At 49.5% G+C, this 14103-nt stretch overlaps 1 protein-coding gene across 1 annotated transcript in view; it reads right to left on the minus strand.

Moving 5' to 3' along the window:
* Positions 1-8419, minus strand: part of LOC104278001 (alpha-tectorin-like) — a gene marked incomplete at its 3' end in the record, with an annotated part of 15633 nt that extends 7214 nt beyond the window's left edge. The window contains 8 exon segments of the mRNA XM_009874830.1: positions 362-394; positions 396-932; positions 1143-1555; positions 3751-3916; positions 4132-4269; positions 6690-6971; positions 7614-7747; positions 8356-8419. Of these exon segments, the coding sequence (XP_009873132.1) occupies positions 362-394; positions 396-932; positions 1143-1555; positions 3751-3916; positions 4132-4269; positions 6690-6971; positions 7614-7747; positions 8356-8419 (1767 nt within the window).
* Positions 8420-14103: the final 5684 nt, after the last annotated feature.

The raw sequence follows: 14103 nt of genomic DNA on the forward strand, positions 1-14103 counted from the left end.
CGCCTGCCCAGCCATTTCTCTCATGCAGGCTACAGCTTCTCCAAAACCAGTGAGCCACTCGTGGCTATTTAATGCCTTGAGTGAGAAGGGTAGGCTGAGAAGCACTCCTGTCCAACGTCCCCTTCTCATCACGGCAGCTGACGCCTGCAAAACAACGCAGAGTTCCTGCCTTGTGCCTGACTCGTGCCACAAGAGCCTGACGCTGCAGAGGGGAGGAACTGATTTGCTCTCACCCAACCTCCTCTGCCTCAGGAAACACTCTCTTTCCTTGGCTTCTCCCTCATCTCACACACAGGCAGACCCCTCAAAATCGCTCTCCTCCAGAGGGGTTGGTTCCCGTGACGAGCACGCAGACACTTACCACATCCCGTTTGGGCACGCCACTCTCCCACCGAGATGGCCAGGGCCTGGCACACCGCAGCGTACGCTTGGATGGCTTGGCATAGCCCCGTGCCGTTATCCCGCGCGCTGCAGAGGTCATAGACGCAGCTGTGGACGAAGGCGGTGGGGTCCACGACGGTGCTGCACTCCCACAGGGGTCCGCCGCTCTTGTTGATGAAGCCACAGTACTCAGAGGTGAAATAGAGAGACTCAGCGGCGGCGTCGCACAGGGTGCAGTTCTCCAAGCAGCCGGGCGAGCATTTTCGCTCGGGGTGCGGCACTCGCCAGCTCTCACCCAGCTCCGGCACAGACACGGCCAGTCTGCCGTCCGAGCGGAGGGTATCGTCCTCGGGGTCTTTGTTGTAATTCCCGCACAGACCGCACGTGGAGTTGATGTACGTGCCCGGAACGGAGACGGAGGCGTAGTGTTGTCCATCGTAGGTCACCAACAGGCCAAAGTCTGTCTCCAGGGCTGTGGACAAGCCGCTCTGGTAGACTTTTATTGCACCCAGTTCCAGAGAGATGGGTAGGGACACCACCAAGTCATCCACCTGCAGGAACAACATCATACAACTGAGCCGGCACATGGAATTGTAGAGTCCTCGTACTGGGAGCCATGCAGCCCCATTACAAGGTCTCTGGATTACGGACATACAGGGCCCAGAAATGCTGTCCCACACTCTCTGGGCTGCCATTACGGCCTCGATGGCACCTCAGAGGAGCTAACCAGGCTAATTCTCCTCTTGGAGCGGGGCTCTTACCTTTGCTTTCCCAAAGCTGTCCTTGGGGAGGACGATCTTGTGCGAGTAGACCTCCACAAAAATATCCCTCAGCCAGGAGACGGAAGAGCCGCCTCGGTTCTCGTTCTTGGCCTCCACGTTGAAGTAGGGCAGCTGGGAGCCTGGCCAGCACTGCCTGGCGAGGAGGTAGGAGCAGGAACCCTGGAAGTGAAAGAGGAAGCCATCGAAGGTGTGGTAATGTGGATCTCCGAACACCACGCAGGTGCTGCTCTCCACCGGCACGCACTGGAAGAACTTGGTCTTTAGCTCGCACGCTTCAAAGGGGCTGCAAGCCACCTCCTGGCAGAAGATCTCATTGCTGAAGTCCAGGCAGCGGCACTTGGTGGTGCAGTTGGCGTTGTCCCAGAAGATCTCCCCTTGACGGAGAAACTGTCCTAGAAAGACAGAAAGGGAAAAAAAAAAACATGCTACATCACATCTCTAAACAGAGGAACATGCTCTAACTGCACCGCGTCAGTCCTCAGAGGCATCTGCTGGCCCTGTGATCAAGATTGCTGCCACAGCATCCTGCTACCAGGCTTCTCGGCTGCTCTCTTCGTACAGACTCCTGGCAAGAGCCGCTCAGCAAAGTGCTGCAATTGCAAACTTCATTTTCAGTGTACAGAGCATCCCCTTCAAGTCCTACCCATGCTGCAAGTCCATGGGATGGCGTGAAGGCTGGCACGAGTCCCAGGTTGGTGCCACACCGGGCACGCAGGCTAACTTGAAGGGTATTCCTTCTATTTTGGACAGCCACCACCCTCGTTCTGCTTCAGTATTGTTGGACACAAGACCCGTTTGCACTATTTCCTCAAAGGGAAAGTCCACTGGTAAAGTTCAGGCCTTTTGGAGGCTTTTTTAGGGCACCGTCGCTGTACTTGTGCTGTCCTTCAGCGTTGTGGCCATCTCCATAATTCCTCCATCCACATAACTTTGCTGGTTAAAGAGGAATTCCACCATCAGTGGCACAGAAACAATTCACTCGCATTCAGAAAGTCCTCATAGTAGTTATAAGCAAGTAGTGATAAGCAAGTTCCACACCATACGCCAGAGATGATGGGAGACGATGAGTGATCGCAGAGCAGACTTGTTACACGGCCGTACTATAAAAGGATACAGGTTTGTCTGGTGAGAGACGTGAGAGGCAGAGAGAAGACAGGAGAACAAGGGTGGCAAATACCCGTGAGAGTTTCCCTCTCCTCCATATGGCCGCCTTTCACACCTCTCATGTGCGCAGCTTCCGCCATGCGCTCTGCCTGAATTCACCTCTCCTGAACTTTTTGTTCTCTTCCCTGCCTCCTACAAAAAAGCTATTTTCCTTTTTCTTGCAACAAATAACATCTCCTTTTAGGGACATCCACTTGTGAGGATGCCCGCACCAACTATCCTGGTGCTGGGGATTTCGGCAAACGAGCACCGTTAAGCACGGTGGGTCCCCTCGCCTCTGACACCTCACATAGCACCTCCTCTCGTGCAGGACGACTGGCTGTCCACTGTGAAATGCAAACACAGTGGCAGGATCTGCACATCTCAGAGGGGTGACATCGCCAGAGTCCGTTGGAAAGTGACAATCTTCTCATGCTAGAAAGGCTCCCGGCGCATGGTGGATGCTCTTGACGGTTTTATTTGTCAAATGGCAATGCAATAATCTCTCTGCAGCAGGGTCCCTCTGCAGTCACTGTGTGCATTCATTAATCCCTTTATATCCCCACACTGTCAGTGACACATGCACAAACACTGTACCTCCTGCAGGGACATGGCATTTGTCCTGCCTGAAATACCTGTTTTTCCTTCTGCAGAAACAAGAAAACAGGACCACCCCGTCACGTTTCCTACTCTGGTGGCAGGAGGAAACTGCTGTCCACAGGTCTTTCCCACTGCCACCATCGGCATTACAGAAAAGCATTAAGAGGCCAGCTTGGTGGCATTCTATTCCTGCAAAACACTCAAACTCTATCTGCCCTTCACTTCAGGTCAGGATTCTGTTTCTGGGCTATGGAAATAGAGGCTTACAGCAACACCATGCTACTAAAATCCCAGGCAGGGAAAAAACCTAGCATCGATGACAGTTTTGTTGACTGGCGCTTAAAAGCAAGACCAGGAGCAGAGAAGTCTTCCAAATATTCGTGGACTCTCTCAGCTTTCTCAGAGATAAATTCAGACCTCGTCTGCACTGAGAATTTGCTGCAAATACTTGCAAGCCGGGTCCAGCCCTGGGAGAGGCAACGCCAACCATGCCAGGGGTCAAACGACAGCCGACAACAGCTTCTTCACACACACTGCTCTCCTGCTGCACAGGATGTGCCTGGGCTGACGTGGATGACAAAGCTCTCTGTCCACTCTCCAAGGCGTCAGCCTTTTGCCATGGGCAGACTGGCAGTTATCGCTGGCAGGCAGGTGATGACTTTGTTGCACGCAGCACCTCGAAGGTGGGCATGGGACCCAAACCCTGCTTTTGCATGTTGGTGTCCCCGCAGCTGCAGCTCGAGGGCATGCACTTGGGCACCACTCCACCAGCATCCTGACAACATCACCTTTGTTACGCTGCACCCCAAAACTTGAAAAAAACCCAACGCTGTTTCCCCCTTACCTCTCAGGCTGCAGCCATTCGCTGGATCTATCTCTCTGCCGTCTATTTTGAAAACCCAGCGCCCGGGGATGTTAACATTGGTTGTTTCTTCGATATTGACTATGTCTGGGGTTCTGGAGCCTGGGATGCTAAAGAAATTAGTGATGTTTCCACCATTGAAGCCAGCCTAAAACAGAGAGTGCAAATTTTATCACACATCTTTGCTACGGGAAAGCGATGCCGCATTTCCACACTTCTCTGTCCCCCTCATATATCTATGTGCATATACATACGGGGAGCTGAGGGACCGAGTGGCACAAGTGAGGATGGGTACATCAGAAAAGCTAGAGGCAGCCATCTGAGAGCTTGACAGAGACAGGGATACGGGAGCGAGAGCCTCACCTGGGCCATCACTCCGCCAAGACCGGTCAGGGGGTCCCCTCCGCTGGCTGTCCCCGTGGTCCAGCTGATTTCATGGTAGTTAAACATGGCAAAAGACGATGCTCCATCTGTGATCAGGACAGCTTGGAAAGTGTTTACCTATTGAAAACCACGAGCATATTCACAAGGTCAGATTGCTTTTCTCACACAGCTTGCCTACCCTTCTGTCACGTTCCTCTCTGGCCTGGGCAAGACGTGGGAGCTGCACTGTGAAGAGTGGCAGAGGCTGAACGAGATCTGAAATACTCTCACACTCACTGCTGCCACTCTGCCAGCTGCTGCCTACACCTGAGAGGACGACTAGACAGTCTCTGATCGGATTTAATACCAATAGATGGCAGCAAGAGAATAGGCTTGCAGGGAAAAAGCGATCGGCAGGATTTGGGTTGTTTCAACCAGTTATCTTCCATTACCCTATCTCAGCGTTATTCCTCGCCACCTTATCTTACCCGCTTCCCTTCCACATTCATAGCCCACAATAGTGTTAACGGTGGATTACATCCAAGTCAGGCATGTATATTATGTGCTTCGCTTGGCTGCCAAATCCCCTCACTACCTGCTCAATCTGCTGCTCACTGTTCTTCCTTTCGCTTGAAATGACTCCGCGTTCCAGCCCCACTAACTCCGGATACATTCACGCGACTGCCAGCCCAGGCTCCAGGCAGAAAGGGCAGCAAAGCCTCAAGCTCTTCCCTTTTACATTTGAAGAGGTCTCTCCCCTTGAGATATTCCCTTTATCCGTGCAGACCCAGCAGCAGAGGTCACCTGGGAACTAACAGTCAATCACGTCTCTCGGCTTTCTGCATTTTTCTGTCCTTTGCGTCCCGCCCATCCCAGACAGCTCTGTGCCGGGACTGTGCCACGAAGGATGTCACTTCCAAGGCTCATTAGGCTCCTGCCATGAGAAATCTTGCAAACGGAGGCGAAGCAGCCTGTACGAGCTGTCAGGGAGAGCGAGAGGTGTGGGCAGAGCTGCCTCACGGCAGCTGCAAAAGGCACAGTTCACACGGGGGCAAGCGGGAGAGCAAGCTGAGGGGAGCCACCACTTCCACTCCTGACTCCTTTCCCTGGGATTTTAGCTCCTACGTCCAGTTTCCTCTTCACCACCTCAGCATGCTTTTTCACCTTGATCAGGTCTTTTCCCTCGACTGTGAGATCAGAAAGCACTAACACATAAAGGCAATATGCTTTGTTTTGTTTGGGTTTTTTTGTTTTTTCTTTACCTGAACCACAAACATTTCCTGGGTTGGTGCTCATGGTCAAACACGCATCGAGCCCGCTACTTATCTAATAAGGTTTTTGGAAACTGAACCTGCTTGCTTGGGTGTCATCAAGAGATGGTAACTGCAGCGCTCCCGAGGACACAGTCACAAAATTGTTTTCTGCAGCTTTTCTGCACTGCGATGAATTTCCTGCTTAAGCTGCATCGTGCTATTCCACGTGCCAAACCGGAGCCCTGGCTGCTACTGAACAGGAAGGCTGTTCTATAACAAAATAAATTGCATTGTGTTGCAAATGTAATTCTTTAGGCAATACACGAATCTCTATATTGCTTGCTGTCTGCAAATATATACATATATGCTTTTTTCTTTTTTTTCTGCAAGCACTGCCAGGACTGGCAAAACATGTGCATTAAATCTCAAGCGTCTCTAACAAATGGAAAGGAGCGGAACTGTCTATCAGAGCCAACTCCTCGAGACAGAAGTCAGCTTTTGGCACTCACGGTACAGAGCCTAATCCTAAATAACCCTTTCCCCAAACAATAGCAGGGATTCCTTGCTCGCTATCCGCGCCCCAAGCTTCTGCACAGGCCCCATCAGCAACACGCCAGCGGTTTGGCACGGATTTCCCGACACCAGCTGAGGCCGCACCTCACATATTAACCAGGTATTTAAAAGCCCTTCGTGCCTCGAAAAACATCACACTGCCACCTCCATCCTCTGAGACACGACTTGCACATTTATGGAAATGTAACAGAGCTACCTCAGCTGAGCCGCTAGCGTGACTCTGGTCAGTCTGGATCGGTCTCCCTATGCAGGCGGGTCAGTTGTCATCACAAAAATGCTGTCAGTATGCCCTTTGGTTTTCCCCTTCCTATCTCAATGTCCTCCCAGGATTTTAGTGCAGCTGGGTCAACCCTTTTCTATGAGATGCCCTCGTCGTCCTCATGGATTAATGCTGCAGAGAAAGCGCTTCAGCCTCTGCCACAGAAAAAGCCATCACGATTTGAAAGGAAAAGAGGGTTTTGCCAAATAAATACCAATTAAAACCCCCATTTTCTCCTTCCTGTCTCCAGCTCCTCAGAGAGTGGACTGCTTCCAAAGCTTAATTTACCAGACATTCCAGAGCTAGGGCCTTTTCCATCAGAGTAGCCTTCCCTCCTTGCAGACCAAAGAGCAAACAACAACTTTAGTGACTCAATTTTACAGACAAAGGCCAGAGCAGCTCCATACGTATATAACAGACAGACACTCAGCCACCAGCACCACCCACCAAGAAGCACAGCCGATCGCTCTCACCGGAGTCGTGCTGCTTCCTCCGTAGAAAGTGACTTCCTCCCAGGTGACGATGAAGACCCAGGTGGCAGAGAAAGAGTCTTTGAAGTGCTTGCGGATGTCTTTGGAGGCTCTCCGCAGCAGCTCGGGGTCCGTGCTCTCTCTGTAGTAGACTTCTCCGCGGATGCCGTTGTGCACGTCTGCCCAGAAGGGCGCGATGAAGGCCCGGCCATCTGCCAGGGGGAAGGCTTCTGGTGTGAACTGGCTGACGAGCGTGTTGAAGGAAATCACGCCGTTGTTGTTGACCTGCACAGAGACCCGCTTTTGTTTGAGGTAGCCTTTGCGGAGAGCAAAAAGCTGCTGGTTTATCAGAAAACGTAGGGTGAGTTATTTTTGGCACAGAGTGGCTTACATACTGACAGCCTGACCACCGAGGCAGATTCCTGACTTGGGTCCCTGTCTAAGGCACAGTTTTGACAGGCTCAAGTGAACCTTCTTTGAGCCCAGCCCAGACAGCTGGTGCCCCCCTTGCAAGGCTCTTGCTTTGCCATCATCCAAAACCAGCAGCAGCCTGTCCTTGTCTCGGGCACCTATGTGAGTCCAAACAATTGCCCTTTTTTTTTCCTCCCCTGCGGGTCCCTGCATGTTCTTGTTTCTTGTCATGTAACAGGAATAATGTTTCTTGTGTCAAGGCCTTAGCTTTGCTGTACCATTTAATCGGCTACAAAGAAAATTTATTGCCTTTTATATTCCTTCCCCATGAACATTAGCCCATTAAATATACCTTTGACTTTCTTAATCATAAAACCTATCAGTTCACGGAATCTAAGAACTTGTCAGGTAGGTGCTAATAAATCTTCCAACTCCTGACGATGGGGAGAGGCTGTTTAAAATGCAGCTGCTAATGGCAAGGAAAAGACTAAAGGGAAGGTCTGCTTCTCCACTTACATAAATGCTTCTGTATGAGGCTCCAAAAAAGATGAATGGCACAGAAATCTTGATCTCGGGAGAGCTTCCATCATCAACTTTGGGCGTTTTCGTGTCGTTCTGCCAGAACGGATACAGACTCGTCGTGGCGTGAGCTGGAAGGAAAGAGAGAAGAGAGTCCTTATGGCAATGTCAGGACTGGTTCTGACTTTAGAGGGGCCATGGCAGGGGCTCTGGGCTTGTCTGTCCCCAAACATTGACCTCCTGTGAAGAGTGAAAGCAGCCAAAGATTGTCTCAGGCCAGGGCAGAGGTGCCAGCTCTGGGACAGGGTCACTGGAGGATGGTTTTGACACATTTCAATACAAGCCTGACACTTTCTACTGGACTAAAATCTGTTGGCTTGAGACACAAGCAGGCACTTCTGGCCCTAGGGCACATGTCCTTTCCCATTCCAGCCCCTGACAGATCTCTGCTGTCATCTCATGCCCTGTTTCTTCTAGTTAGCTACTGGCGTGGCTCCTCACAAAGCAAATGGGGATTTTGCTGGATTTTCCTCCCCCTCCTCCCTTCTTTGATGTAGAAAAGCAGCACCCTGTCCTCACGACATTCAATCTCGGCCGATGTGAGCCACCGGGCTCTGAACAATCCCAGCTCTGTTCACCTGGATTTAGGACATGCTTTTATTTCTCCGTGAGGCTAGCAAATCTCAACATCATGGAAAACCACAGCTCGGAAGGCAGCACCCGACGGGGAGATACTCACCTTGCTGCCGCGCAGTTATCACCAAAAGGGCCACCCAGGTCCCGAGAAACGATCGCATGTTCATCCTACGGGAAGGAGAGAAACTGGGACATGCATCACATCGGTAGGAAATAGCATCCTTGAGAGAACCCTGGATGATGTTGAGCCCTGTCGCTTCCCAGCTGCTGCTGACACGCAAATGCAGACCCCAAATATCTACACCGTTAAGTGGTGCCATCAGACTTCCCAGGTGATAACAGCAAATCACCCTGCAGGTATTGTCAAAGCAAGCCTCTAACCACTTGGAAAATCTGCTGCTAATTTCACTCAGTGTTTGGAAGCTGTAAATAGCCCCATCTCTTCACGGGCCACCTATTCTCCTGACGGTTCTGAAGTAATTCCTGCCTGATCTGCTTAGTGTGAGGATGGACACTCGTGCCTGACTTCAAGGGGAACAGCTTTGCGCTGCTCCCAACGCGAGAGCCGATGCGGAGCTGCCATCGGCGTGCTCTCAGAGTTAAGGGGCTTCAGACACTGCTTCGACTAATCCTTCGTGCTGGCTGCTAACACAACGATCACTTACCATTTCTGAGGAGTGTGGAAGAAGCACAAACATTTACACAGTTGGGCAACTCCTTGCCATACAGGAATCAATGATTGAGAGAGAAGCAGATACAGGGCTGGGAAAATGAAAGCGAAATCCTGCGCCAGCTTTAATTCCTTCTGTGCCTAATGCAATTTGTTACTCATTATTAATCCAATAGAAAATATTGCTTAAACACCTGCTTTGATTTCTTCGCTTGTTGCTTCTATTCATTACACATGGGCACAGCTCACAGAGAGCTCCCAGGAAGGTATCATGTGCTCCCAGTGTGCGCACACCCACTGGGAAAGCACACAATCAGCTTCAGACACAAACTATAGCCACAGATACATTACTTAGAACCTTAGTTTCAACATCAGCCTCTCTACCTTCTCAGCTTTACACATCAGTTGTGTGAACACACCAGCTACAAAACTGAGGATCTCTTTATGTTCTCCCCATAGGTCTGTTTCTACAGTCTATGGGGATCTACAGATCCAACTCCCAAGCACACCCCCCCAGCACGCATAACCCAGGGAGCGTGCCATCATCTGTCCCACAGCACTTCCACTTGATTCAGAAATTGTGAAACACAGTAGAAGGAAATTTCCTCCTCAGCATGCCACTTGCATCAACGCTGGCCACAGCCTGCTTCCAGCAACTGTGTTCTGTGCTAAGGAAAACTCATTCCACCCCAAGAAAGTTTCAGCACATTCTTTGTCTTGGAAAGATGAAAGGAGTATGAAAGAATTTTATATGGATCGTAAATCTGAGTCACTGTGGATTCCTTAGTAGAGACCAGGCAGACAGTGACCAGTGGAGACTACGGCAGCCCAAGAACAAGACCGACTCCACTTAGAAAACACGACAGACAAGAAAGAATGCAGTATTAAACATATCACATTCAATAATACAATTTTTTTAGGTATGGGAAAAAAAATTACCAACCTGTTTTGGAGACTAGAGGAGCAATCGGGTCTGAAATTTTAGACCGCTCTTGGTAGACCAAGGAGAAATCCTATGTCAAGGGAGAATGCATGCTGGTCCTCTTTCGCCAATTATTGCTGATGACTGAAACGATGTCTCAGTCCTCCTGCTCCCGCAATTGAAAAGTCTGTCTTCTGCAGCGCCGTTCCAGGGCAGGAGAAGTGTTGAGTTGCAATCACAACTGTTGCTTCTATTGATAACCAGGAAGCTAATCTTGAGATCAGATTCAGTCTGAAGAGGGAGAGAAGTCTCTTTCTTCCCCAAAAGCTCACCTCCTTCAGGTGGATTCAGATGGAAATGTCAGCGAGCCGGAGCTGGGCTCGCAACTGCACTGTTCAGCATTGCTTTTCGCTGAAGAAAAAAAAAACCCAACCCTCAGAAGAATTGAGCCCCTTCCTCCTTTGTGTAAGGGAAAAAAAAAGCCCATCTATATAATGTTACAGGATTAGCATTAAACAGTGCTAGGCTTAAAGCACCGGTCAAAGGCACTGCCCCAGAGTTTCAATGCAGTTGCTTTTCCATCCAATTCCTGCTTTACTTTCTGTAACACAACTTACTTTTACAGGTGCAAGAGGAAAAACTTACCCAGTGCAAAGCGCTCGCTCCAAATCTGCCAGAGAGGGTTTCAATGCTGTTCCTGCTTCCACCCTCTCTGGAAGGACTTGCCGGCATTTTCACTCAAGCTGGCGGGGAATTTCACTGAGGAACTGCTGTGAGAGTTATTACCGTGTTCATTTGTACATCCTGCGTTTTCCACAGGGATTTTTCCCTGCCTCTGGCGCCTGGGCTGCGTGGCACACCTGCAAACACCCGCAGCAGCTGGAGAAGTTTGCTGCTCAAGTCCTCTCTCAGCATGATGCCCTTCTCTTGCAGGTGATTCACCCCAGCAGCCCATCGTGGGAAAACGGCCACGTTCTCACAGATAAAGCAGCACAGCCCAACCTTCCTCTTCCTTGGGTGCTCCTAGAAGTGTGTTTAGTAGGTTCACCCCCGTATCTTACCTCAGCAGTTAGTTTATCCTCCAACCATGGCCTTTCTATCAGGAAACTTTCTCATATATATTTTTAGGGGAAAAAAAAAAAATTTTTTCCTTTTTCTAAATCAAAAACTGCTTTAGAAGGGCAGGGGGATTATAAAGCACTTTTTTTTTTTCCCCTAAAAATATAATTTTTTCCTTTTTCTAAATCAAAAACGGCTTTAGAAGGGCAGGGGGATTATAAAGCACTGACTGATATTACAGGGGCAGATTGCTTCCAGCCTGCCACTCCAGGCAACCTAGCTCTTCCCATATAAATTTTAAACCTTACCAGCCACAGGAAAAATCAATCAACTCTTCTCATCCTGTTTTATAAGACAGAAAAAACTGGTTTCTCTCTGCTCCTTTGTCAATTTAATATTCTAGTCCTGGGCAAGTCTACGCGGATGAAGTTTGATTAGGTTTCACTGTCTCTTTGGGGAAGACTTTGTCTTCCAGGCTATTTTCTTCTGGCCAGGGATGCTCCCATCATGCAGTGCTGAGTCTATCGGAGCTGAACAAACTTTTTTTTTTTTCTCCTTCTAGCAGAAAATTTGCTTTCCATCCGCGACCTCAAGAGAAAACAAGCAGTAAAAGATGAGACAAGGGGACCTCCATCTGCTTGACCTTAGCAATCGTAGGCAATCCTTGCCCGCAATCCTTCTGCCGTGCCCATCAGCCAGTCCCACCGAGGACACAAGCAGGTAACAGAGCGAGCTCGAGCCTTCTTCCTCACCTGCAAGTGGAGAAGAGTCACTGCCATGGAGAAACACAGTCCAGAAGAGGACTAGGTTTTGCAGCCCGGTGACTTCTCCTTTTGACAAACGGCACCTCGCAGGAGTGAGGTCGCTGCACCCGAGCTCAGCGGGCAGAGAGCTGGCACAAACAGTCAGAAGAACAAAAACATCTGGTGGCTCTCACCTTCCTCAAGTTGCCTGTCAAACATGTGGGTGAGGCAGGGGAAAACACTCTGCTTCAGGGAAAGCAAAAGTGCAAAACTTGGGACATGTGGGGTTTTCTGTGTAAAAACTTAATAAGTTTATTGAACTGATCCAAACCAATCCCCTATTTGGCCTGAATTCCAGCACTAAGTCTGCGAGCAAACCAAAGGCAAACTGTGGGAGCGGGAAGTGCATTCTCCGTGAGAGAAACCAGAATAAAAAATGAGACAGACTTAAGGTTCTTCCTTTTTCTTTAAAATTACATACGGATGCATCACTAATAGGGAGCAAGAATAGACCTTCAAGTTTAAATTATATTTGAAGTTTCCAGTAACTGCAGAAAAGCAATCACAGAGGCAAAGGCCTGAGGTGGCAGCAGCCCCTCTAACGTTGCTCTGGGGAAGGCGTCTCTCCACTGCCTACAAAAGTGCTGTATTCAAATGAGGGAGGCACAGCTGCCAGGAATACATATTTTAGCCTCTGGGCTGCTTTCAGCACCTCGTTTGCATTTTCAAATCCACACACGAACAGAACCTACGGAATCTCATTTACAAGCAAAACCGGCACCCAAGGCAGAGCCACCGTGTCGCCTTCTTTGGATTACGGACCCAAGCAGGCGAGGGCAAACCGAGAGCCTTTCCCCAGAAACGACGAGGGCCATCAGGCACAGCTTCTCTGAGCCACCATGGGCCACACTATCATCTGCCCCGGGATGCAGGCAGCTCCCAATAAGGGGGGTTACAATCCCACGGAAGGAGCAGACGACAGTCGCCATGCCATGCATATTCATAACATTGCCAGTTAGGCGATCTGCCTGAAACATCCGGTCAAAACATGGATATTTGATAGGAATGCATCCAAAAACACAACGGCACGGCATCTAATCTCGATACACGGAGCCGGGCAACACTTTGGTATATAGCTGTCACCTCATTCCTTCCGAACCAGGTGCTTTGCCCACGGCGTGGACTGCCCGCAGCAGGCTTTATGCATGAACTATCATGAACAACAAAACAGTTCTTGACACAAGTTGCCCTCAGATAGAAGGACATGAAAGCTAGACAAGCGTACAACTCTGTTTTGTTTTCTTAAAGGAATATCACAGAACCAGCGGCTTTTTGCCAAAGCGGGTATATGCTGACAACAGCAGGACACAGCCCCCCGTGACATCACATCTATTTAAACCAAACCACCCACCCTCTCAGGACCCTCCTGGATTCTTGGCACCCACCACTGGCCCCAGACCCTCTTTCTCCCCAGGACACGATCCCCTGATTAAGCAGTAACATGGTACATGTACAAGACCCCTTCCCAAAAGGTATTACAAAAGGAAAGCAAGCCAGCTCGGGCTGTTTTGCCACACGGGTTGTGCACTGTTTGGCCCTACTTTTCAAAGTCAATCATCTGGATGCCTAAGCTGTCCCTGGGTTTTGAACACCACTCATTCTAACTGGGAAGCCAACCAAGACTTTTGTTTGCTACCCCACAAGTGCTCCACTAGCTGAGCAGAAGGTTTGAGTACTCTATCGAGAAACAACCTTCACCTGATGAAGCTGCAAGGCAGTGACATTTGTATTGTCACATGTGCTGGCCCGAACAGGCCAGGGGAGCCCATCAGGGTGTTAGCACCAAACCCCCAGCAGCCACGAGGCACTTGTTCACCTCGCGTGCCAGTACGTGTTCCCTTTTTCCAGATTCCAGTTCCCGCCAAGCCTGCTATAAATAAAAGCATGACTTCCAGTTGTGAGTCCACTCCCTTCACGGACAGGCTAACCTTGTGTGGGCAAACAAACTTAAAAGCACATACTTGGATCATCTTTAACATCCCATTCAGTTCTTTAATGGTCTTTGTTTATTTCCTTCTCTGAAGCAGAGACATTTAATTGCGCCGAGGAAGTTGGTCAATAGTTACAGCATCTCATTAATACCAGTTACAATGCCATAAATATACCCACATAGGCAATTACTGCTCTATAGAATTAGGCCAGAGATACTTTTGCATCCCCGTTGGTCGCTTACCTCGGACACTGCAGCGACGGAGGGATAACCTACTTAAACTGGAGGTCAAGGGGAGAAATAGGCTTCTAATATTAAACAACCATATCTTCATAAAACTTTGTTTTATAACAAAATATCTTATTAAACACAACTTTTTCTTATGCGCATGTATGTATATATCATACAGAAGTGTTGGCTTAAGAGTTCTGCTATAAGGCAGCAAATGCTTTTCTCTGCCCAAATGG

The sequence above is a fragment of the Apaloderma vittatum genome, unplaced genomic scaffold, assembly GCF_000703405.1.
Source record: "Apaloderma vittatum isolate BGI_N311 unplaced genomic scaffold, ASM70340v1 scaffold19408, whole genome shotgun sequence".
Classification (NCBI taxonomy): domain Eukaryota; kingdom Metazoa; phylum Chordata; class Aves; order Trogoniformes; family Trogonidae; genus Apaloderma; species Apaloderma vittatum.